We start from the raw sequence: 24,411 nt of genomic DNA, 5'->3' as shown, positions 1-24,411 counted from the left end.
GCAATCGATATGCCCTGGTGAAATTTCATTCCCACAGCGCAGCTCACTCCCTTACAAGTGATGGGGAGGGAACTGCAAACTGGGATGTGAACCAGGGATAACTGTGACCCTGGCCATTGGCGGATGCTCTTATTATGATCTGGAACTATCATTTATTGAGTTTTGGGTTTTTTTTACCAATTACATGCATTATCTTATTTTGTCTTCACATCAGCTGTGAAAGAAGACAACCGTTCCCATTTTTTCAGATGGAGACATTTTGTCTTCTTAGGTGAATTGATAAGTGTCACACAAGATTTTGTGGCCAAGCCAGAATTTAAACATAGGCGTGTCTGGCTCCAAAGGCCATGGTCTTTCCACAGTTACATGATGCTATCCTTGGACCCTTATTCTGTGGTGAAGTGGAAGGTAGTATGACATGGGGGAGAGAATGGAAAGAACCAGTTCTAATCCTGACTCTGCCACATACAGATTGAGTGACCTTAGACAAGTCATTTTATTGCTTTGTCCCTCTGTTCCTGTGCAAAACAGAGATAGTAGCAGTTTGCTGTAAGAACTAAATGAAATAATTCTCCTCCTTTAAACTGTAAGCTTCAAGGACATTGGCTGTTTTGTTAACTATTCCTTTCCCTGTGCCTAGAGCAGTGTGGACAGTGTTGGGGAAGAACTGATGATCAATAAAAGTTTGTTGGGTAGATGATTGGATGAGTGAAAATGTTAGGCATGGTGCCTATATCATACTAAGTAGCCAATAAACGAAGGTTCTCCTCCCTGTCTCTGCTTCCTGCAAGGCAGTACGGAGCCTGGGGGAGGAGGGATTGGGTATTATAGGATAGATAATTTCTACCTTGCCACTATCTACAGCCCCTCATCCAAGCTTATTGCTCGTGATCAGTTCCCTAGGCCAGAAACTCTTAAAAAGTCACCTCTCTTTGAGTCCCACTGTGAAGTTTTCTGCCAAATCCAGTTGCCATGGAAACCCCCAAGCCCTAGTGGCTGCTCCATGGGCATCTGGTCTGAGTGCAGACTTGACCTGTGTGCTTTCTTTTTCCTGAACTTCAGAGACAGCAGTGGTGTTTCAGGCATCTTCTGCGTGAATGGCTCCCCCAGGATGCTGTTTATTTGCATTCTCTCTTCCACTCCCTCCCTATCCACTCCTTGTGTCTTCAGTTTCTGTAAAGAATAATTCAATTCTTAGTATGTTCTGATAATGTGTTGGACAAAGAGGTAAATACGTCCTGGTTTCTGCCATCAATTGTGAGTTAAATACCAATATCTGGCTTGCAAAAGACCATTTACCAAGGGCCTACCATGCACCAGAAACTGCTTGGCATTTGACATTTGTTGTCTCATTAACGTTTAACAACACTCTTGAAGGATACATCATTTTAGTCCTATTCTCCAGATGAGGAAATGAAGGGTCAAAAAGCAGATATGACTTTACTGCCCACCCCATTGACTGTTCAAGGCCCTGGGCTACTGTGAAGGTTTAAGTGATGTAGGGGATGCAATTAGCCCAGCACGAACCCGGGGAGCTAGTGTGAGCACTCCTATTCCTGCTCCTCAACCCTCGACCAGAACTCAGCCCTGTGGAGCCTGGGTGGTATTTCTGGTGGTTGCTTAATTGGTGAAAGAAATGCCTTGGTCACATCCGTTTCATGCTGCTGCATGGGCCAGTCTGAGAGATGCACTTCTTGGACACACGCATCCAGGGCATCCACCTCCCCACTGCCAGGTGCCTCTACCTTTCACATCTCATGCTCTAGACCCAGTTCACCTTCCCAAGAGTTTGTTCGTGCTGGACTCATTTTTGCATATTCTTTCCCTCAGAACAGCCTCTGTAGAATCTGAAATGGAAACTTGGTACTGCTGCCAACTGTTAACCAGGGCAGGGGGGCGGGGATTTTTAAAGATCTAAGCTGAAAGTAATGTGTTGATTTTTTAAGAAAAGACCTATGCGAGGCACCAACCCCTCGTCTATATCCCTTCTAGTAGAAAACATTGATATTAGCTTGCTTATGCCATTTAGTTTTGAAACTGTTGATATTATCAGAGTCTGAAATAGCTTCTTGTGGCTCCCAGATGAGAGAGAAAATGTGTTCCTTTTTTTATGTGGTCATTTTAAGTTTAGGGATTTTCCATCCCCTGACACCAGAGCCATCTTTTTATTTTAACTGCTCTACCATTTAACTAATATTCACCAACGATAACAACCACAGATATATGAATTGCTCCTGCCATATGCTATACCTTGTTCTAAGAGTGGCAATAAAGACAAAGCCCCTATTCTTAATTTAATCAATTTCTAGGTTCCAGGCAGTGAACTTGGCAGGAGAGACATAAAGATGGTGAAGATGGGATCCCTTCCTTCAAGCAGCTCACTGTTTATTAAGAGAAATAGATATCTATCAAAAAAAAATCCCAAAGTGGGCTGTCATGGGCTCTTGTCCCATTAGGATCCACCAGTCTGGCAATGTTGGTTGTGTGTGGTTGACATGCTTTTTGATAGATCAGTGCCTGTGCCTGGTTGCTAATATTGTTATTCTCATTTCTGGAAGTTCTGATGCATTTGCTGAGATGCTAACATGTGCCAGATGCTATGCTAGGCATCAGGATACAATGTTGGGCAAAAGATGCAATGCCTGCCCTCAAGGAGTTTATTGTTTAATTACTAGACTCTAGTGTCTGAATGAGATTTTAAGAAAGACAACGCATGCAGGCGATTTGTCTTCCCAGAGAGAAAGGAATTTGCATATACCATTAATCTCAGTGAGTGATGGGAGACAAAGAAACAAGTGGATGTCTATGCAAAAGAAATAAGTCCTGTGCTAACAGTAACATGATAAAGGGCACTTTCTGTGGCAGCTCTGTAGTAATGCAGCCCTGCCAGCCCCTGGGCTGGGTAGGAGAGAGTAACAGGAGGTCTAAGTACAGGGACCCACCACGAAGGCCTCAGATGCCAGGCTAATCAGCATGGACGGCATCCTGCGGCCAGATGCTGGATAACAGCTCAAGGGGTTCCATCACAAAGTGAGATGAGCTGTGCCCACACTTCCCTTATCTCACAAGCAAACAGACGATAGAAGAGATGAGGGAAAAGAAAGAGGTGAAAATGCTAAGGACATGGAGCACCTAGGACTGCATGCTGTTTCGATGCTGTAAAGGAGGAAAACAGGAGGCTGAAAGATACATCTAGGTTTCTGGCCAGTTCAAATGGCGGTGCTTCCAATACTTTGGGGAGCCCAGGAGAAAGAGGAGGAGGAGGCCATAAGTAGAAGATAATGTGTCTGCTTTTGAACATGTTGTTTTGTCAGGCTCATGGGCTTTTCATAGAGAGATGTGCAGAAGGTTTGGACATAAAGGTTTGCTCAAAATAAGAGCATAGTAGGTAATAGAAATTTGGGAAGCATTGCTCTAAAAATGGTAATCAAAGCCCTGAAATTAGATGTGAACAGCAAAGCCTAAAGAATGAAACCCAGTAGGGGCTCAGAATGCAGTGCATAGAATTTCTTTGCTGGTCCAGCACTCTCTTTGCCATGCAGATCCAATCTACTCATTCTGCTGCATCCGTGAAATTGCCTTTAATTTTCTTTGGCAAAACTTCCCTCCCCATCCTGTGTCCTCTCTACTTTCTCTTAACACAACTTGCCTTGGATTCTAATTAGCTATGAATAAACCTGTCTTTGCCCCCCAACTTGTAAATTCCTGAACAGCAAAAACTATTCTTATTCTGCTCCATGTGTGTCTCACATAGTTGGTCATCTGTACATGCTTGGGAAATTCATTTGAATTGATCAGCCTCCTACAGTCTGTGAAACCCTTATACATATGCTACGTAATCATCAGAATAGTGATGTCTATTATTATCTTCATCAGACACATAAGAAGACTGAGGCTCAGAGAATGAAACAGGTCATAAGTTAATGAGGACTGAAGCCCAAATTTGAACTCGGGATTGTCAGACTGCAAAGCCCATGCTCATTTCCCTAGGCCCCATGAATTCAGCAACATGGTATCTTCTCACCTGCTTCTAAAGTGAGCAGAGAGTTTAATACCATTTAATTATTATCAAGAACGACCAGGCTAATTGAGAGGGGAGAGGGGAGAAATGCCACAATTTTCAGAAAGTTTGTTTCTTTCATTTAAACCAAAAGGGATTTTGCAGAGATTTTAAACCAAGACCCAAAAAGGGGTCATTGAGATATCATCACAGGCACAGAGGTTGGAAAATACGGTTTCTTTTTCCAGCTTGGAAAAGGAACAGGAGTCCCAGATTCCATGCTATTCCTATTTCTGACGTGACTGATACGTCTTTGTGTGGTGTTTGTTTTACTAGGTTTGCTGAAAAGTCCAGTGAACAAGACGGCCCTGACTCTGATTGCTGTGAGCTCCTGCATCCTGGCCATGGTGTGTGGCAGTCAGATGTCCTGTCCACTCACTGTGAAGGTGACTCTGCATGTGCCGGAGCACTTCATTGCAGACGGTAAGAGCTGAGCATCAGAGATGCCCCACACCTGCTTGGCACCTTGCATCCTTGTCTGGTTGAATGTTCCTTAATTGTGGTCCTCACTTAGAATTATGTTACCCCCCCCCCCAAAAAAAGAACATCCAAAGACCTTGGAAGAGTTTCTTATCGTTTAGAATCCTGGATTATTTGAATGGAACGAAAGACTGCTTTTATTCCATGGGCAAGGATAAGGTTTGTTAATAAAGAAAGAATTCAAATGTGGGTACAGAAAGACTGAGCTACTTCAGGGAACCCACTGTTTCTTATCATGCTATCCCTGACTAAAAATAACCCCCAAAAAATAGTCTTTGTGAATTAAAAAAATATGACAGAGAGGATTGCATGAGCTTTGTTGGAATTTCCTGACTGTCCTGGGTTATACTCATATCTCATTCCCTATAAATGCACTTTACAAGCATGTTATATCCTACATTTACTCTTCACCCAATTAATTTGAATTAATGAGTTACTGTAGTCACTATACTCATTCGCAAAGCATTGTCGAAGAAGCTGATTAAGGTGCTTGGTATCTATGGCTAAAGTGCCCTCCAGAAAATTGTTCCAGTTTACATATTCCACCAAGATGTGATGGCGCCTGTTTCCCAGAATGCTTGTCCAAATGCTTGGCATTATTATTTTCAAATGTATTGAAAGTTATCATAAATACAAAAAAGAAGACATATTAAGTATGCAGCTTAATGACTTTTTACATGAGTTCATCTAGATCAAACCATAAAGCATTTCAAGCCCCTTCAGCTTCCTTACACTCCCTCCCAGCGAATGCCCTCCCAGAGATAACCACCCTTCTGACTTCTCACACCATATTAGTACCATTATTTTTAAAATTTTTTCCAACTGGATATGTATTGAATGTTTTTGAGATCCTAACTCTATTTTTTCAGCCTTATCTCAACATAATTTAATTTTATCTCCATTTTTTAAGTTACAGTGTTTATAACTTAGCACCAGCCTCTTCAGTATGTTCTGTCCAGAGTGGAACATTCACCTTCTTTTTCTGAAACACCCAGACTCTATTAAAGCATGTTGTAATTGATCCTATTTCACCATAGTGAACCAACCCTTACTTGCTTTTCAGTTGAACTACAAATAAGTTCAGTATTTCTCATTTTTATATATATATAAAAATTGATTTTTTGACCTAAGACTTTTAGTGCATCCCTAACAAATCATATGTGCACACAAGACAGGAAAACACGTGAGTATGGGATGGCAGGGGCATCAAGGAGAGAGGCAGAAGGAGCAAAATTTACTGAAGCAGCAAGGCACTGGTTGTGTAGGCTCCTGGAGCTCGGAACTGGAAGAACTATCAGAACCTAGATGTGGCTGGAACATGAGGATGGGAGAGTAAGAGTGATGAACAATGAAGCTGGAAAACCAATAGGACAAATTTTAACCATTATTGAAGTCATGTGACCTTTCCTTTTGTTCTCACCAGTCATTACTCGTTAACTGTAGAATGATAGATTTTAGAGACATACACATTTTGAACATTTATTTTTATAAATGTAGAAATGGAGCTTCTGAGGGGCTAAGTAATATGCTCAAGGTCATGATAAATGATTTTATGGCTAAGAGAGGCTATAGAATAATACAAACATGAATTCAAATGCTTGTCCTGTTATCTGCGTCTTCTGTAGCCAAGTAAATTACTTACCTCTTTGAGACTCAGTCTCTGAATCTATAAAATGAGAATGATAATAATACCTATCTCGTAGGATTATTGTGAAGCCTACAATTCCATATTTGTTAGATTTTCAGATAGCACATAGGAGGGAAATATTAATATCAAGGGATCACCAAAGAAAACTGCAAAACTCTTGTGATAGTTTGGAAGGATGAACAATGACGTGATGAATTAAAAACTGCCCTTTCTTGATAATTCTTATTCTGACCTGTCATAGACTTAAAACTTTATAACTACATGTAGACTTATCTGTTTCTGCCTCTAGACTGGAATCCCTGTGAGAGCAAGAGTATCTCTAATGACAAGCACATTGCCTGGTCCATGATGGATGTTCAATAAATATGTGTTGAATAAATGAATGGGGCCTAAATTAAAGCAGAATTATGGATGGTTCTGTGGGATTCTTTTATTAGATCTCTAAGCAGAAATGGGAGGCTGAGTGAAGGAAAACTAAGGCAGAGAATGCATGGAAGTCCAAGAAAGTTGGAAATAACCATAGCATGTACAAGTATTTCAGACACAATTTAGCAAACATGATGGGGGGCAGCATTAGGAAGACAAAGCCCAGTGCCTCAGTCTTAAGGCATAATGGAACCCTCTTCCTCTACATGCTATAATATCTTGATAAGGAGTGTATCTTTGAAATGACATATGTTTGGGTTCAAATCTCAGTTCTACTGCTTAGCTGCTGTGAAACAGAAAAATCAGTTAAGCTCCCTGAGTTTCTTTTTCTCATCTGTAAAATGGTGCTTATTTTGAAAAGATTGAATGTCATAATATGTATAAAATGCCAATAGATTATCTGAAACATTGTGATTGCTCAGTAAATAACAGCTGTTATTAATCTGATTCCTAAAATGATCTTGAAAGAAGAGATATCAGATGCTGTACCATGGTAGGACAAGAAGGTATAATAAATTATATAGATGAGACCTATTCTCAGTTAGGAAAATGGAACAGGAAGTCCACTATATGCCCCTCCCAACCCCTGGCCCATGGACATGACTCCCAATGGAAGACATTAACACTTGAAGATCCTCAATTTTCTGGGGATCAGCAGGAATGCAGAGAGCAGCAAATACTCCAGGTCAAGTGGGCAGCTATCTTAATAGTTCTAGACAACAGGCCTTCCACAGCACGATTCCAGTGCCTCATGTGGGTGGATAATCTATGTGCATTTGCTCATTCCACTTCCCCAACAGCTCTCCACAGTGATCTTCATTATCCCCTGTTTTGGCAGATAAATCAGGACTTGCAAAGGAGTAGAATTCAACTTCCTTTGGAGGTGAAACATGATCTGACAAAAAAAAAAAGGGTTTTAGCAGGGTTTCTAGCTCTGATTTCTGGAGATATGAGAGTGTTAAACAGGGAGGCAAGAGAGGAGGTGATGATGATGGTGCCTATTTCTTGAACCCTTATCATCACTTGGCATTAATATTTATAAATGTATTGGGGTATAGCATACAGTCAGGAATGCAGATTTCATGTGTACAATTCAGTGATTTTCTTTGCATATATTTATATAGCCAGATCAAAATGTAGGCTTCCACCCAAGGCCATTGGCTGAGTTATAAACGACAACACCATCATAAGGAGACCCATCAGGGTGAGAGCAGCCCTTGTCAAATGGCTCCATGGCCACCCTAGGACCATGGCCAAGGCAGCTCTCACCTTTCTCACCTTCCTCCATGAACCTTAGGCTGGCCTTAGTAGAGAGAGCTCTCAGCCAGACTTGTGCATTGGGCTGTCCATGGTGTTGGAGTATTGGAGGTGGCTGAGTAATGGGTTTGGTCTTCAGGAAGAAAATGAATTCTGCACTTGTGTTACAACATAGTTGTACTTGATGCTTACTCCCCATTATAGGCAAAGGTCAGCATAATATAGTACTTGTCTAAAGCCCAGCTGGCAAGAGCAATAAATACTGATAGTCCCCATCCAAGCCCTTGGCAAATATCATCCCTTCCTTTATCTGGGCCTTCTCAAGGCCACTGGTGGCTTTTTGCCCTGCTAAGCACATAGTGGAGAGATGGACTAGATTTGTGTCCAAGCTCACTGAATTTGATATTTGTTTTTTTCCAGCTGTGGCCTATAGGTGATCTGCATTTGGCTTATCTGGGCTGATGATCCCTAGAACTAGAATCACATTCTCTAGGAGTAGAGCCCTAGTATTAATATTTTTAACAAGAACTTGAGGTGATCCCTTAACAGAAGCTTGAGAGCTGCATCAGTGTCTCTGTGTTATCTCCCTTTCATCAGATTAATAACTCCTTGAGACCCCCGTGGAGCCCTGATAAGGGGCTCTGGCTTCTTCCATCTTTGACTTGATCAGTGCTGTTTAATGGAGTTGCCTCATGGTATAATTACAGTGATTTCCCATAGCACTGAATACCTTGTGAATGGTCCAGTATGAATTTTATAACAAAGCAGCTCTAATCACACAGATTTGGCCTTCATCCAAATTGCCATGCAGGTAGCATTATTGATGGATGGTTACTGGTTAACTTTAAAAGTACATATGAATTGAGATACTGGTTTGTTCATCCCTTAAGTCTCCCAGTGTGTGTCAGGATATAGTCACCCAATATTCTGGCCCTATGGGAAGTCAGTAGAAGAGATAACTTTTAAAGGAAAAAGCTGTTTAGATTATGTGGATGAGATGGTTCTATTCTAGTGCAAACAGATAGCACTACACCTAGAGTTCTCTGTTCTGTTTTGTTCTGGTAGTTGTGCTTTAAGAAGGGGAAACATATATTGGAAGTTATCCAAAATAAAGGAATTGCAGTCAAGATATTGGAGAAACATTGTTGATACCTAATGACCTATTAAGGAAAGGGTGGAGGAGAATCATTCTGTAAGAGGAGTTGAAGGAACCTAGACAAAAAAGTGAGCTTAGTGTTATTGTACATATCTGTTATAAATATGGCAGTGTTCAAAACACTTTACAGAGAGTTACTAATTTAATTCTCATAGCAGAACTGTGAGGCAGGATTTAGCATCCTCATTTTGCATACATGAAAGTTAGGTTTTAGAGATGTTAAGTGATTTGACCAGATTAACACACAGAAGTGGAGCAAGGTATGAAAGCCCAAGACTACCTGGACCTCTCATCCAGGGTTCTTCCATGTCCCGTGCTTCCACAAAATGACCATAGTGATTATCATTTGTCTTGAAAAGGGAGCAGGCTTGTTCTGGAAGTTACCAGGAAACAAAATTAGAGCTTTATGAGTGATGAGGGTGATCAGATATGGAAGATTACCCCTTCGTCTCAAAATGTCTTCACTTTCTAAGCTTTAGTCTCATTATAAAATGGGAATAATAGCAGTACTTATAGAGTTATTGTGAAGAATAAATGAAATAATACTTATAAAGCTTTTAGTTCAGTACCTGAGACCTAGTAATGGCTCAATAAATCGTATAAATGTTAGTAGTTGTGATAATACTTTTTAAAATATTGGAAGGGGATCATTGTAAGGTAATGAGTTCCCCATCTCAGGGAATTTTCTGAAAATAGATGACCATATTTCTTTGAAACCATAGAAGAAAAGTGAAGGAATGTGTTTGGCTAGGCTACATATTATTTTGATTCAGAACCATTTTATCATAATGTAAATTTTTAAAACACTTAAATTTGTAGAACTTTGAGATTATGTTTATTCTTTACTACCTCATCCCTGAGTGTCACACATTCTTTGCCTAGACTCAGAAATAGAGTGAGATTCAGGACTAGGTGATGGCCAGATATGTCTCAAATACTTTGCTTGGTTAAATACACCTCCACCACACGTACACACAGTGGGCTTTTTCTTACGTTTATATGATCATTGCATAAATATCCAGGCCAAAATATCTATTTGTTAAGATTGAGTTAGTGTGTTAGCATTGACTTTTGGGTTGGACTAATGTGATATTCAAGTCTTCTCTGTTCCCTATGACTGAGGAATTGGCGATTATGTGTTCCTTACCAGCCTATGAAGTCATCAAGTGGAAATGTTCATCATTAGGATGGCCTGGTTCATTAATATGCCACATGTGTAGCTGCTTTGAAACTCACAGTTATGTACAGTGAATCTTGTTCTATGTTTATTTGCTTGTGCCCCTGCTTTATGTCTTTCCACCCAAGAGAGTGAACTAATGTATGGCTGTGCCGTTAATGAGGAATGAGGTTCGTAATTGACTTCAGAGTGAGTTTGCAGTGATTTGAATACATGGGAGGAATATTTTCAGCTCTTGGAAGTGAAAATTACACCACACTGAAGGTGACTGCTTCGTCACAAACTGCCAAACAACTTGTCTAAAAAGAGTAGTTCCTTGGACATCTTGCTCTCTGGAATTATCTGGAGCTTTGTTTGAAAATGTTCAGTTTTGATTTCAGACCTTTGAGCTTCATGGAAACTGTTCAGGTGTAAAAGTGCTCTACGGTATGACCACTGCCTTTTCCATCCTTAACTTCTGTGCACACACATAATGCTATTTAGACAGATAGGCTGCCTTGCCTTGTATTTGCCTCCCTCTGTACATTTGTTAAAATGTCACTCTCCACCAGGAGTATCCTTCCTAATTAACATGTATTGTAACCCTACCCATCTCTAAGACCTAACTTAGTTTTTTTCCTTCCTCCAGAAACCCTTCTTTAACCAAAACCCTAAAACTTCTTCAAAGAGAACACCCACCAGAAATAATCTATCTTTCCTTGAAAATTACATAAAACTATACTTGTACTTTTCTAATGACCCCACAGTCTACCTTCCAGCACTGTTATTGTTATGTATGTGTCATTAGAATAACTGCCATAGTCCTAAAAACTGGCATCCCGTATTAAATCAAGTGTGCCTCCAATCTTTTCTCAACATTGCAAACAGCAGTCTTTTAAAATGAAAAATCTCAACATGTTGCCTCTTCCCGTAAAACTGTTCAAGTATTTCTTATTGTACCATTATAAAGAATGAAGTCTTTAACATGACCTTTAAGTCCCAGCCAGATCAGGCCTCTGCCTGCTTCTCTAGCCTCACCTTATACCACTTTCTCTGTTGTTTCCTTTCATATCCTTGGCTGTCTCCTGCTTCTGGGCCTTTGCACGTGTTATTCTCACTGTCTGAAAATTTCTCCTCGCCTCCTCAGTTTCCTCGGAATAAATTCCATTTACCCTATAGTGATTGACCTCCCTTTTTCATATCCCAGTCTCTGGCTCATACTTCTTCATTCTCCTCAAGCCCTGCTTGATTCCTTGACTGCACTTCTTTCTATTTGTAATTATATTCTTATCTATTTAATGTTGCGTTCTCCCACTGGGTTGTGAACTACATAAGGATAGAGATATTTGTTTGTTTTGCGCATTATGTTCAGCAACCAGGACAGCACCCAAAATTTGGTTGAATGGAGGAAAAAATAGATAAGTGATTTCAATAGCTAGACTTAAATTTCCTTAAGGGCAAAGCCACAGTTTATTCATGTCTTAAACTATTATGAAGCCTGATGATGGTTCTGACTCAGTAGATATATAATAAATTATGACTGTGAAATGAATGAAGGGAGAGAGGGCAGGCAGGTGGATCCAGATGCCCTAAGAAGATACATTCTGGGCAATGACAGTGCAAAAAATCTGAGGCTGCCTCCTCTTCTTATGATTGACTTCACTCCCCGAGGTTTTTTTCCCATCCCCAAAGATAAGAAACTATAATCAGACTCACATCTCTGCCCACCCTCTCCCCACCACAACACCAAAATGAAACAAGCTTTATCCCAGAGCCCAGAAAGAGAGGAAAATATAAATTGAGCTGAGATTCAGAACACCCAGGAGGGAGGTGGCAATGAAATACCAATAAACCATATTAATATGCAGAAATCAGAAAGAATAGGTTGAACTCCAACCCAGGTTTAATAACTATACGTGCGAGAGTGCGGGAGAAGACAAGGCTAGCTTTCCATCAGAATTAAAATGAGATATATAATGAAACTGGTAATATAATTATTAACTGTGAAAACTTCTTCCCTTCTCTCTCTTCTTGTATTTAATGGGCAACTTGCTTAGCGATGGCCTGGAGCTGGTGCTGGGAGCTGTGGGTACCCCCTAGAGTGGAATCGTTTTTTTTTTTTTTTTCCCCTCAAAGCTCTTCATTAGAAAAGTCTAAATCCACAAAACCATGGAAGGAAAAGAATGCTTCAAGCCATTTCTTCCTTAAATTGTAATTGATCCTCAGGTTAAAAGTGACAAGGGGCTTGAGGGAGAACAAACGCTGGAAAACCACTCTAAGCAGCTGAACATGTTCAAGCTTTTAAAGATATCACAACAACCAGTTGGGTTGGGATTTTTAATGACACTCTGTGCAAAGATGTTAGCTTGGCTTCCGACCAGGATAAATTGTTACTAATTTCCCTTCTTAACAAAAGGGATAACTGAGTTTGACATCCAAAATTGGAGACTAATTTCTGTGTTTTGATAGTGAATCGAGTCCAAAAATATATTAGTAGGAACTAGGGGCAGAGGATGGTTGCAAGGGGTAGGGGAATTTAATTTATTCCCATTAATAATTCCATTCTGCTGTTGTAAGTAGAGGCTGCTTTGAATTTTTGACTCGGAGGAGAGAATGGCAGGTGGGAGCTTTGATGGGATGGAGCTCAGGAGTATAGAGTTAGATATTCCATCACTGTCATCTGGGTACTTGCAAAGGGATGTAGGGTTGAGGCAATGGGGCAGGGTTGAGGCAGTGATGCAGTGCCAGGAGAGAGAAGGGAGCATGGTACGGAGGTTAGGTGCATTGATCTGTGGCCCAGGGGATGTGAGCTCAACTTCCAGTTCTTCTGATTTCTAGTTTTGTGACCTTGAGTATATTAATTCACACACACACACACACACACACACACCCCATTCTCACTTTTCTCATCCAAAAGTAATGTTAATACTCCTTGACTCAAATGAGTGTTAGTGGGGCTGGTGAGTGTGGAGGCACATGGCCAACTGTGAGAACAGATCTGATTATGAGAACATGGTGATTTTCCCTTTCTGTTTGTCCAGTGTTTTGTTATGTATGAAGACAATAAAGAGGTTGAGAAGAGATCTTAGTGGGTATGGCCAGGTAAGTAGAAGGTACAATTTTAGAGAGGCTTAGCTTGGCCAGAAGGAAGAAATTAAATAGTTAAAAATTCATTACTAAAACACTGCTTCCTTATTCTTATATGGTGCCTGTTTTCTTCCCTTCCTTCCTCCCTCCTTCCTGTGGTCAACAAATACAGCACATCACCTTCTCTGTGGCATGCTCAATGCTAGGAATGCAGAGGTGAATAAAACACCATCTCTGGCCTCCCCCAGTTTGCTGGTAGTGAGACGCTACCAAGCAGTTGAAATATTAAACCCAGTGTGATAAGAGTCTTAATGGGGTTTACACTTGGTGCTGTGGGAAAATAGGGGAGGGGCAGCCAAGTACTTCAAGCTGGAGATGGGCTGTGATGCTACGAGGAGGATGTCTTGAGGAGATGCTACTTGAGTTGGGTCTTAGAGCTTACCTGCAGGCGGGTGATGGATGAGGCAGGCTTCCCAGAGGGGTCATGGACGCTTTTCACTGCATCCATATCCACCCTGCTGTTCAAGCCTCCCAGTGATTAGGATCATAACAATACTGTGAATGGGTAACATTTACAGAACATTGCTAAGTGTCAGGCCCCGTGCTGAGTGCTTTGCAAAGCATTACCTCATTTAATTCTGTTACCACCTGTAGTAGATTCAGGTATTTCTTCATTTTAAATTTAAGGGAAACTAAAGCTGGAGTCTGTGACCACCTCAATATCACACAGGCAGGAAGAGCAGAAGTATTTCAAATTAGCAGCCACAGGCTGTGCTAGACAGAGAATTATTCAATGACAAGGTCAGGTTCTAGCTCTGCCACAAATTCGCCGTGACTTTAGGCAAATCTCTACTTCTCTCTGGTTTCTTCACTGCTAAATGTGGGAAAGATAACAAGATGGTGCTTAAAATTCCTCCTGGCCTAACATTTTAAAATTAGAGTAAGAAATACTGAGGTTCAAAGTCCCTCTTTACTCATCCCATTAGGTACTGACCTCTGGAGTCTTTAGGCAACCATCCTATTAGCACCTTCCATCCTCTGTTTGCAAACTCTTGTTTGGGAAAGTTTGTGTCCAGGCGGCCCCCTGAGCAAACATCTTGGGAGCAGACGCAGCTGAGCAAACCTTTCACAGCCCACAAGTTGCCATTTGAAGAAAGCTTAGAAGGATCACAGCCAAGCTTGTGTAGGGACTGCAGGCTCCCAGGGCTGCTGGGATGAAACAGGAAGTGGTGGGGAGCTGGGCCATGGTAGGAACGGTGTCTCTCCATCTCCATCTCCCAGCTTCAGCTGCCAAGGGACCTTGAACATCTCGGATGCCAGTAAAAGTATGAGAGGGGGAGGATGCATCATACTCAGAAGGAAATGATGAGATGGAAGGAATAATTAAAACCTGCATATCCCTCCTGCTTCTCCACCTCCCCCTGCTTAACCCTCCCCTCTCCCAGCCTCTGGTGCCCAGCAGAGCCTTGCTATTTGGCTTTCTTCCCCAGCCACCCCTCTGGATTATCTAAGTCAAATATATCTGCAGCTGCACAGCCGTATGGGGTGTGTGTGTGTGTGTGTGTGTGTGTGCGTGTGTGTATTTGGCAGCTGTTGGTAACTTCCTGAAGCTCTGCTAAAGTCCCTGGGCATCTCACCCTCAGCTGGAATCATCCCCAGAGCCTAGACCACCCCTGAATTTTCCATGTATTCCTTCCTCTGCTTTCACCCTGATTCTCATTTGGACTTTATCAGTGAGCCCACACATTAAGACTGTCAGCTGACATTGCTGAGTGTCTGCTCAGTGCCAAGACTCACACTCTAGAACTAACTCAGATACTATTAGCACTAAAGGAACATGAAGTAGGAGAAAGGATCTGAGATTTAGAAGCAGAAAACCTCCCATTCAAATCTGCCCTCTGTCACTCAGCTGACTATGGATCTTGGAAGAGTCACCTCACTACTCTGAACCATCACTTTCACCATCTATAAAAGTGCAGCTCTTTGCCCCTACTTCACATGGTGTTGATGAGGTTGAAATAGAATGTGGTATGAAAATAGCCTATAACAGATGCTCAGTAAATGCGAATCATGCCCTCAGAGGGATTACACATGTTATTTAAAGGGACAGAATAGCTATAAAGCAGAAGACAACAACAGAAGGCCGATCATAATCTGGACCAGGAGGGACATAGAGATAAGAGTCCGCAAGGTTGCCAGGGAAGCCTGGAATGTGTTCCACTAGACAGATCTGGGTAAAGCTTCAGGGAACCAGAGGAGTTGATTTGTCCCATTGAAGGAAGCTGGATGGGCAGGGATTGGAAGTGAGACTATGTTCTGTCAGAGGTGATGAGAGAGAGTGAGGACAAGGACAAACTTCGAGGCAAAGGGAAAAGTATGAGCGAAGGTATGGCAGGAACAGATAGCATCCAGAGCATCTGGGGCTCCACCGGGCTTGAACAGGACTAACAGGAGGAGCACATGAGAAGAGCAGGGGTCTCTGTGTTGGGTTTTTACCGTGCACGTTGTTGGGGGGTCATGAAGCCACTGAAGGATCGTAAACAAGGGTGTGTAGGGGTCACAGTTACTTTTACAAAAGGCAATGCAATAGAGTAATTAAGAGTTCAGGCTACAGATCAAAACATATTTGGGTTCAAATGCTGGTTCTATGAATTACTAATAGTTTTTAATATTACAAATGATATTTAAGTCTTTGCTGTGTTTCTTAATCTGTAGAGTGGACATAATTATAGCTCCCATTTGGGAAATTTAAGTGAGAAGATATCTGTCAAGTATTTAGTGGAATGTTTGGCAAGCAGGAAACACTGGGTAATACTAGTTTTTATTGACATCATCATCTTCATCACTCTCTCCTAGTCTAAGCTAAGTCTCCCTGTCAAATGATCCTGAACTTCTCTTCTGTGCACTCAGCACATTTACAGTTGCTTATTCAATGTCTGATTTGGTTAACAGTCCGAGCTATAGGTTCACACTTCCAGGGTTCAGTACCAGGCTCTGATATCTCCCAGCTGTGTTGCATTGAGCTAGTTACTTAGTATCTAAGCTTTTGTTTGCTCATCTGTGAAAGGGGGATGATAACAGTAAACCATCTCAAAAGGCAATCAAGTGATTGTATATGAAGCACTTGACAAGGGCTTGGCACATGATCAAGATTTAGGAAACAATAGCCCCTCATAAGGGTAATTGAAATCCCTAGCTGTCTTGTTTCAGTGAAATCTCCGACACATAGTTGGCCGGTCGGTGTTCAGTACAGATCTGTGGACTGAGTGACCACAGTGTAGGTGAGTCTGAGGAGCCAAGGAGGAAGGCAGGCTATTTATTAGGGGGCTGTTACGTTTGTTCTATATGATATCTGAGCAGGGGCATTAGAAGTGAGAGTGAAGATAAGGGAGTCCCGTGGAGCTTGAGCAAGGAAATTTGCCAGCTAATTGCAAGGAGCAACCTAGGAGGCGCAGGAGTCAAAGACTACTTGGCAACTGCATCCTGGGGTCCGTTAGAGGTTAGTGACCCCAGATATCAAAATAAGAACTCTTTTTGCCGAGCTGTGAAGTGTGGAGGTGGGGAGCACAGAGCATGAACACCAGCAGCAGAGTGCACGGGCTCAAGTCCTAACTCCACCTTCCCTGAAATGCAGCTTCATCTTCTGAAAAGCAAGTTGCTGATGCACCAGGAGTAAGACTGGGATTGTGAAGATCAAATGGTCGTTAAATGCAAGAACCTGGCCGTGGTAAACACGCCCCAGAGCCAGCTCTTATTACTATTCTGCTCATGTACCAGCTTTCCTACGTGAGATCAAGAATCAGATGCCCACTTCTTGGCTGTATTTATAGAAAAAATAGGGGAAAAACATGCAAGCAACTATGAAGAACACACAGTATTAGGACCTTTACAAATCCTGTCTGGATGGAAATTATTAGTAAGAGTTGTCACTGTGCTCTGTGAGCAAAATTAATTTGCCAGATCTCTGAAGGCTGCGCTCCTGAAGGTTTGAATCATTCAAGTAATATTTCAGGTGATGTCTCACCGCAGTCTTCCAGCCAGGATGGAGGAGGAAGTGCTCAGTCCCAGCCCCCACACAGGTGCTGACATGACCTGTGAGTGCGAAGGCTCCGGGGGTGGCCACTTCCTGCAGAGACTCAAATACAGCGTTAACGTGGGCCTGCCACGGAGGCAGAGGCCTAAAGGGAGGCCCAGGGGCCCTGTGATCAGAGCTGGTGTCACATTTGAAATATGGAATCAATTAACAATGGCAGCTTCTGCTTCCTCAAGAGAGACAACGTGGGTACAGGGGTGAGGACACACTGTGACCATGTGGCAGAGTAGCCAGCTTGGCAATTTTCTAAACTATGATATCTGAGAGCTGGAAAATATTTTCAGCTTCATCTTTGACGTTTCCCATCTTGTTCCCATCTGGCCAACAGAAATGGCTGTTTCCCGAAGGCTCAGTTTGTCTCTTCATTCCTTTACAACCAGGCCTTTCCTTGTACCTAAATCCTCTTTTCCCTCCACTTTATGTGCTGTAATGTGCTTTAAAATTCAACTTAGATGTGGCCAAGTTGACTTTACAGGGGAGAGAAGGGCCCCTCTGCTGTGCCCCCAAAGCTCCCTGTTTCATCTTCATCACAGCCTTGATGATTCTCTGTGGTTACTGTCTAGTTATCTTGCAACTGAACTGTACGCTACTTTCAGACAAGGTCTCTCTCCTGTACCTTGGAAGCCTCCACATTTTGTCACAGTGTCCAACACAGAGTTGGGTATTTACATCCCACTGTATATTTAGATCCATTACCCATTGAAGACATAAAAACAAAACAAAACAAAACAAAACAAAACAAAAACAACAGATCTCGAAAAGCCAGTCTGAAAATTTACTATTGCTATTTTGATTTTGATTATGATCCCTATTGCAATTTTATTTTGAAATCCAAAATTAGGTCACATGATCTGGCAGTGAAATGGCCTCTTTAACACTAAGCCCAAGCCCAGGAAACATAAATGGCATTGTTTCTAAAGCCATGTCAGGAATAGAATGGAAGATGGAGGTAATTCTCACTGAGGTGGATCTCAAAGGATTCTTGGAGAAGTTAGGGGCTGAGTTGAACTTTAAGGGTAGGTTGGGCTTGGACAGATTCATCCAATTCCTAAAAGGATTTGAGGGTAGAATGAGACTGGTTTGTGTAAAAGGGAATTGATCACAGCTTCTTCTTTCTCCCTGTTCTATCTGCTGAGCAGCCCACAACAGCACCCAGGCCCACACCCTCCCATCCTCACACTCCCCATAAGACCCATCTATACAACAAGCACATACTTAGGTCATACTGAATATTTCAAACACAGTGTGAGACAGTCAGTTGGCACTTGGAACCCTCCAGCCACCTTTTCAGTCTCCATCCTTCCACCCTCCCAGGATAAAGCTCACTATTAGAATCCAAATCAATATAATGTTGGTTAATATAAAAATAATCAGCTAGAAGTCATCATGTGCCCCTGACGTGGCAGGCAGTATGCTAGCTGTTTTACCTACAATGACTTATTTCATCTTCCCAGAACACAATCACTCATGGAACAAATATTCATTTCATGTTCCTTATGTGTCCTGGGGCAGTAACAATACTGTCCCGGAAAAAAAGACATTATAAAGGCCCTGCCTTCATAATGCTTTTATTCTCAGTAGGAGACAGATACCAAAGCAAATTAGCAGAATAATGGAATATGTCAAGGCAGTGAAATAAGTGAGAACTGCTGTGAAAATAATTAAACTGGTGTACAGTAATTAAAATGAAGAGGAGAGTTGGGATGTCCTCCAGATAGGGTGGTCAGAGATGGCCTCTCTGAGGAGGTAGCATAAATTTAGCCTGAGATGTGAAGGGAACCAGGGAGGAAGGTGTGTTTTAGACAGAGGGATCAGCAAATTCAAAGCCAGTTGAGTGATGGAGAAGCTGGGACAGGGTCAACATGGTTAGGGGGACAGAGTGGGGTGAGGCTGCTGAGGTGAGCAGGAACCAGATCTTCTACAACATAGACATTCTTGTTGCCTTTCTATCGATGCTCAGCAAAGTAGAGCTCTGATGAGCATTCCTTTGTCCAGGGGCATTTTCTGTCTGCCCCAACTTTGTGTGTTTCAGTTAAGCTGGGTCACCCCGTTCCTGGCCAGTCACCATTCATGAAGTCTTGGCATCCCAGCTCTGGTCCCATCCTCCCCTGGCATGTCCCTCCTCCCCTCATTTATTGTCCTGAGCTCAATTCCTGTATCTTCTTGGCTCCTGGCATAGTTTTTGCTTTTTCTCTGCCAGTCTCCATGCTGCTCTGAGGACCACGGATAGATGCACCTCTCAGGTCCATCTCAGACACAGCCCCACTACCCACCCTGATTTCATCCATAGTGGCTCTGCAGAAACCAGCTCATTTAATTCTCCTAGCACCCAGTCCCCAATGCCCAAACACTTGTCGGCTCATTATTCGAGGTCCCTAATTTGAGAGGGATTAGAATTTTATTGAGCAATCTGAATATTTGAAATTTTAAAAGATAAATGAATCAGTAAGGTGAAATTTCAGGCAGTGGATGGCAATTATTTTTTTAAAAGAATTTGCCCCCACCTTCCACTTATTTAAATCTGCTTTTCAAAATCAGTGTCCTTCTCCGTTGCCAGAGAAGATGCTACTTGGGGAATCTCAGGGCACTTTCCCATAATGGAAATGAGAAAGTCAAAAAGAAACACACCAGCAAATAATGTTTCTTTTTGCCCTGGGATCCTGTTTGTGATTATCTCTCAGAGGCGATCTTTAATTGTTTCATCTAAAGAGGATGCATCTCCTTTCCTCTGACTGTCTCATCATGGAGACTTGTGAATTGGACCCAGCTATTAGCAGCACTTACTAATTTCCTCTGAGTCTTGCTGGCTGAAGCGCCGGGCTTGGAACCACTTTTAATTTTGTTTTTAATTAAATTTCAGTTGTTTCAAATCACTCACTTCTGATGTCATTTCTCTGCAGTCCTCAGAAGCAACAGGAGCTGCGTGTTCTTGTTTACACACACACACAATCTGATGTGCGTGTATCCATGGCCGGGCTGAAGACTGACTCCTGGCTGAGACCCAGAGCAAGAGCAGGCAATTAAGAAAATAGAAATGAGTCAAAGAATGAGCTTTTGCTTACGCTGTTATGTCCAAAGCTAGAGTGTTGCTTAAGCAGGAGTCTCCGTGATCACGTTTGTCTTTTGCCGAACTGTCTGTGAACAGGGTAACTTTCCCTTGTATTTCACAGTAGGGTTATCAGATCTATGCAGGCAGAAATGATATAGGAATCACTAACACTTAATAAGCATTTATTATGTGCCAGGTACTCTTTTAAGGACTTTATATAGGTGACCTCATTTTCATTAAAAGTGAGTAATTTGAAACAACGGAAATTTAATTTGCATATATTACCTCCCACATTCCTGTGAGATTATTATCCACGGTTTTATCGCTGAGGAACCAAGGCCCATTTAACTGGATCATTGTCACTTGGTTAGTTCGTGGCTGGCTGGACCATGAATACTGGCCGCCTGACTCCATCGTCCTGCTCTTAAACACTGCACTTGACTCTCTCTGTAAAAAGATAAAGGGGCCTCATCAGCTAAATGAAGTTAACAACCACCAAAAATAGAGAAAACTGACTAGCTCTTTGCAAAATTGAAATTACGTTAGTCTATGTTTAGTTGTTTATGTGGCCTCTGGTAAATCCCGTTCCTGTGGTGTAAACTGTAAACTGCATCACAGGGTTGGGTCCGGATTCACAGAATCAGAGTTTAGGTATTTAACTGTGCTCTTTCAGATACTTAGCACCCCAGAAAGGACAATTAGGTTTGAAAGCAAAAGCATAAATACACGCCAAATCCTTCATATCCCCTGGTTTAACTAACCTCGTTTGCTAAACTGCTGGTTCCAACCGAACACAGAACCTGGCATTTTTCTATCTTAGAGCGTCCCATACTTTCTTTTCCTGCAGGGAATATTATTTCACTGATACCACCACTCTGTCCTCTCCACCCCAAACACACACACACACACACACACACCGCCCTGGTACTCACAGCAGCTTGTTTCTTTCTCCAAATCACTTCGTATTTGTAGCCACATACGTGTTGGTGCATTTACTTTTCTAATGCTCACCTCCTGCTCAGCACTGCACATTCTCTACGGCCAAGTGCTCTAGTGATGTGTCTTTTGTGTTCCCTGCTGCCTGCCCAGCTCTTAGAACCAGGCCTGACATGTGTATGGTGCTCGATAAACATGTGTCGACCCTGTGAGTAAATGCATTTAGACTTAAACTCAATAACCAGACTGCTGAAAAGTAAAGGGACAGTTAGATGAGGGACGATACCCAGAGCCCAGACATCTGGACTCTTGTCCCAGGTTTGTAATTAAATAATTATGTGTACGTGGGCAACAGGCTTCTTTGCTGCCTTCAACGTCATGTGTGACTTGGGAATGATAATAACGTCATCGAACATTGATGCACACATGCAGAGTGCTGTATAAATGAATGCCAACCACTCTAAGTTTTTTTTATATTCCGTAAGTTTCTTCTTGATAATAACCCTTGAGGTAGTTACAGTTATTTTCCTCATTTTTATTCAAATGAGGGAACTGAGTCCCAAAGAGGGTAGTAAGTGCCTAAGCTCAGCTTGAACAAGATCTTTCTGACTCCAGAGCCTTCAATATCTGTTGCTGTGAGGATCAGGTGAGATACTGGATGTTAAGGTGTTACACAGTGTCTTAGATACTAAACAGAAAATGCCTATTACTAAGGCTCAGTGAGTCGCAGGTTAAATTTGAAGCACTTTTAGAGAATGTAGTGAGAGAACTATGTAGTCTTCTTTTTATTCAGTTTAATAACATCTAAGGTGGTGTTCTTTTTTTTAACATTTTTATTGATTTATAATCATTTTACAATGTTGTGTCAAATTCCAGTGTTCAGCACAATTTTTCAATCATTCATAGACATATACACACTCATTGTCACATTTTTTTCTCTGTGAGTTATCATAACATTTTGTGTATATTTCCCTGTGCTATACAGTGTAATCTTGTTTATCTATTCTACAATTTTGAAATCCCAGTCTATCCCTTCCCACCTAAGGTGGTGTTCTTCAAAGAATGAAAGTACTATTTGTCACTTCATCCATCCATCCATCCAACCATTCAGAACGTTTGCTGGTTCCCTGCTAAGTGCCAAACACTATGCTAAGAGATCGCAATTTGAAGATGAGTTAGACATGGATTGACCCTCAGAGAGCTTAGTCTCTTCCAACGTAGAAAAACATCAACCTGCCCAAACCTTGCCATGTGGAGGGTACTCAATAAGTATGTGCTGAACTCAAATTCATTAACAGTGACACTCATGTAAGGAGAGAGTCAGGCCATTAGGGGCTGAGGAAGGACAGGCCACTTCCAGATGAGAGAACCAGGGAGTATGAGTTGCTTTTGGCTGGACCTGGGAGGACAGGTATAGTGAGAAGGATGCTCCGGGATATGGGAAAACCTGAGCAAAGGCAAAGGGATGGGCTGGGAAGGACATGCAGGGGAGGGAGGAGCAGAGCCATTTAGTCAATTGCTGCCTTTCTTTAGCCAATGCCTCTACTCTTCCAAGGGAGGGAGAACCTGCTCCTAAGTTGTGTAGGACAAAGAAAGAAATGCAAGCACATTTTGGTCACCTGCTGTGTGTTTGACTCAATACTATAACTTCTTCCTTTGCTCCTCCCCAGACCTCCTGAAGTTGTTGGTCTTATAGTAGTAATAGTGCTAAGAATAGTAGTAGCAGCAGCAGGAGCAGAACTTGTATTACAGAAGTCATGCAGGAGTGAAGGAAATAAATATTGAATATGCCCTCATTCATAATCCTGGTCCGAGTCTGTTGGGTTGATGAGTCTTTTGGTGTATCTCCTTCCAGAATTTTTGCTACTTCTGCACTGACCCACATACGTACATATACATATGTGCGTACACACACACACACATGCCCTGAATTTTCTACTTGTTTGTTTGTTTGTTTCAAACCTGAGATAAGAGCCCGCATATTCTTGGGCATCTTGCTTTCTTCATCATTCATGGACATCTCATCTCAGTGCGGTATTTGGAGTATGTGGTAGGTGTTATTGTCCCCGTTTCGTAGGAGAGGAGCCCCACGGCTCACAAAGTTAGGTAAAGGGCATAAAGTCCATCAACTGGAAAGTGGCAGGGTTATGGTTCCAGCCAGTCCTGCCTGGCGCCAAAGCCTGGCTCTCTTAAGTTCCATCCCACCAGTTCCCTCTGGGAACAGGATAAAAGAACTCATCCTTTATATGCCATATACCAGAAATGTGGATCTCATCCTATTTGAGCCTCAAGACCTTCATTTGATCCTCAAATAAAAATCTTATCCTTTCTCTCCTTACCTTTCCCAGGATTCATAGTAGGCTTGGCTGGTGCAGGGCTGATGGCTGCGGATGCCGCAGCGAGGCTGAGTTGAACCTCTCCTTTGTTATGTTGCTCCAGGTACCAATATTATATATTTAGGCAGCTGTTCTCATCTGTGCCAGGTGGTGAAATCTGTTCCATCAACATGACTGTTGAAACCTCTGATTTTTGGAAGCTTTGCCCCATGTAGTCCTTTGTAGCATCATAAAACAATTAGATTTAGGCTTAGCATTAATTTGAATTATTGTCCAGTTTCCAGAAAATACCTTCTGGAAATGTCAAGAGGATGTATTGCATGTCTTTGGAGATATTAAGTGTCGAGTTACAATATTATGTCACCTTGCCCCTGCCATTTCTCTCCCTTACACACACACATAGTCTCAGCATGGTGTGATTTATGTTTTAGCCACCGCCATGAAAAGCTCAGGACTTAGAGAAACAACCAGAGAGGAATACTGACAGAAGCCAAACTCACACCCCCCAACACACACACAGCTTAGTCATGTGGACTCTCTCACTTACGCTCTCCCCTAAGTGAGAGGAACGGGCGGCAACCTGGTGCTGCGGAGCCCTAGACTCGGAGACAAGGGGCCTGAGCTCTAACTTGGAATCATTAACTTCCTAGCCATGTTCAGTTTAAGACACATACCTTTAACATCCTTCACTTTCAATTTCCTTGTCTGTAGAATGGGGATAAAAGTC

At 42.1% G+C, this 24,411-nt stretch overlaps 1 protein-coding gene across 3 annotated transcripts in view; it reads left to right on the top strand.

Annotated features, from left to right (window-relative positions):
• Positions 1–24,411, top strand: part of ASTN2 (astrotactin 2) — an 801,670-nt gene that overhangs the window by 321,476 nt on the left and 455,783 nt on the right. For all 3 annotated transcript variants that reach the window (XM_031677473.2, XM_072960007.1, XM_031677480.2), the window contains one exon: positions 4,337–4,483. In XM_031677473.2, the coding sequence (XP_031533333.2) occupies positions 4,337–4,483 (147 nt within the window). The remainder of the gene's footprint in view (positions 1–4,336; positions 4,484–24,411) is intronic.

Source organism: Vicugna pacos, chromosome 4 (assembly GCF_048564905.1).
Source record: "Vicugna pacos chromosome 4, VicPac4, whole genome shotgun sequence".
Classification (NCBI taxonomy): Eukaryota; Metazoa; Chordata; class Mammalia; order Artiodactyla; family Camelidae; genus Vicugna; species Vicugna pacos.
The sequence above is the reverse complement of the archived record's forward strand: the minus strand, read 5'-3'. Positions and strand labels throughout refer to the sequence as shown.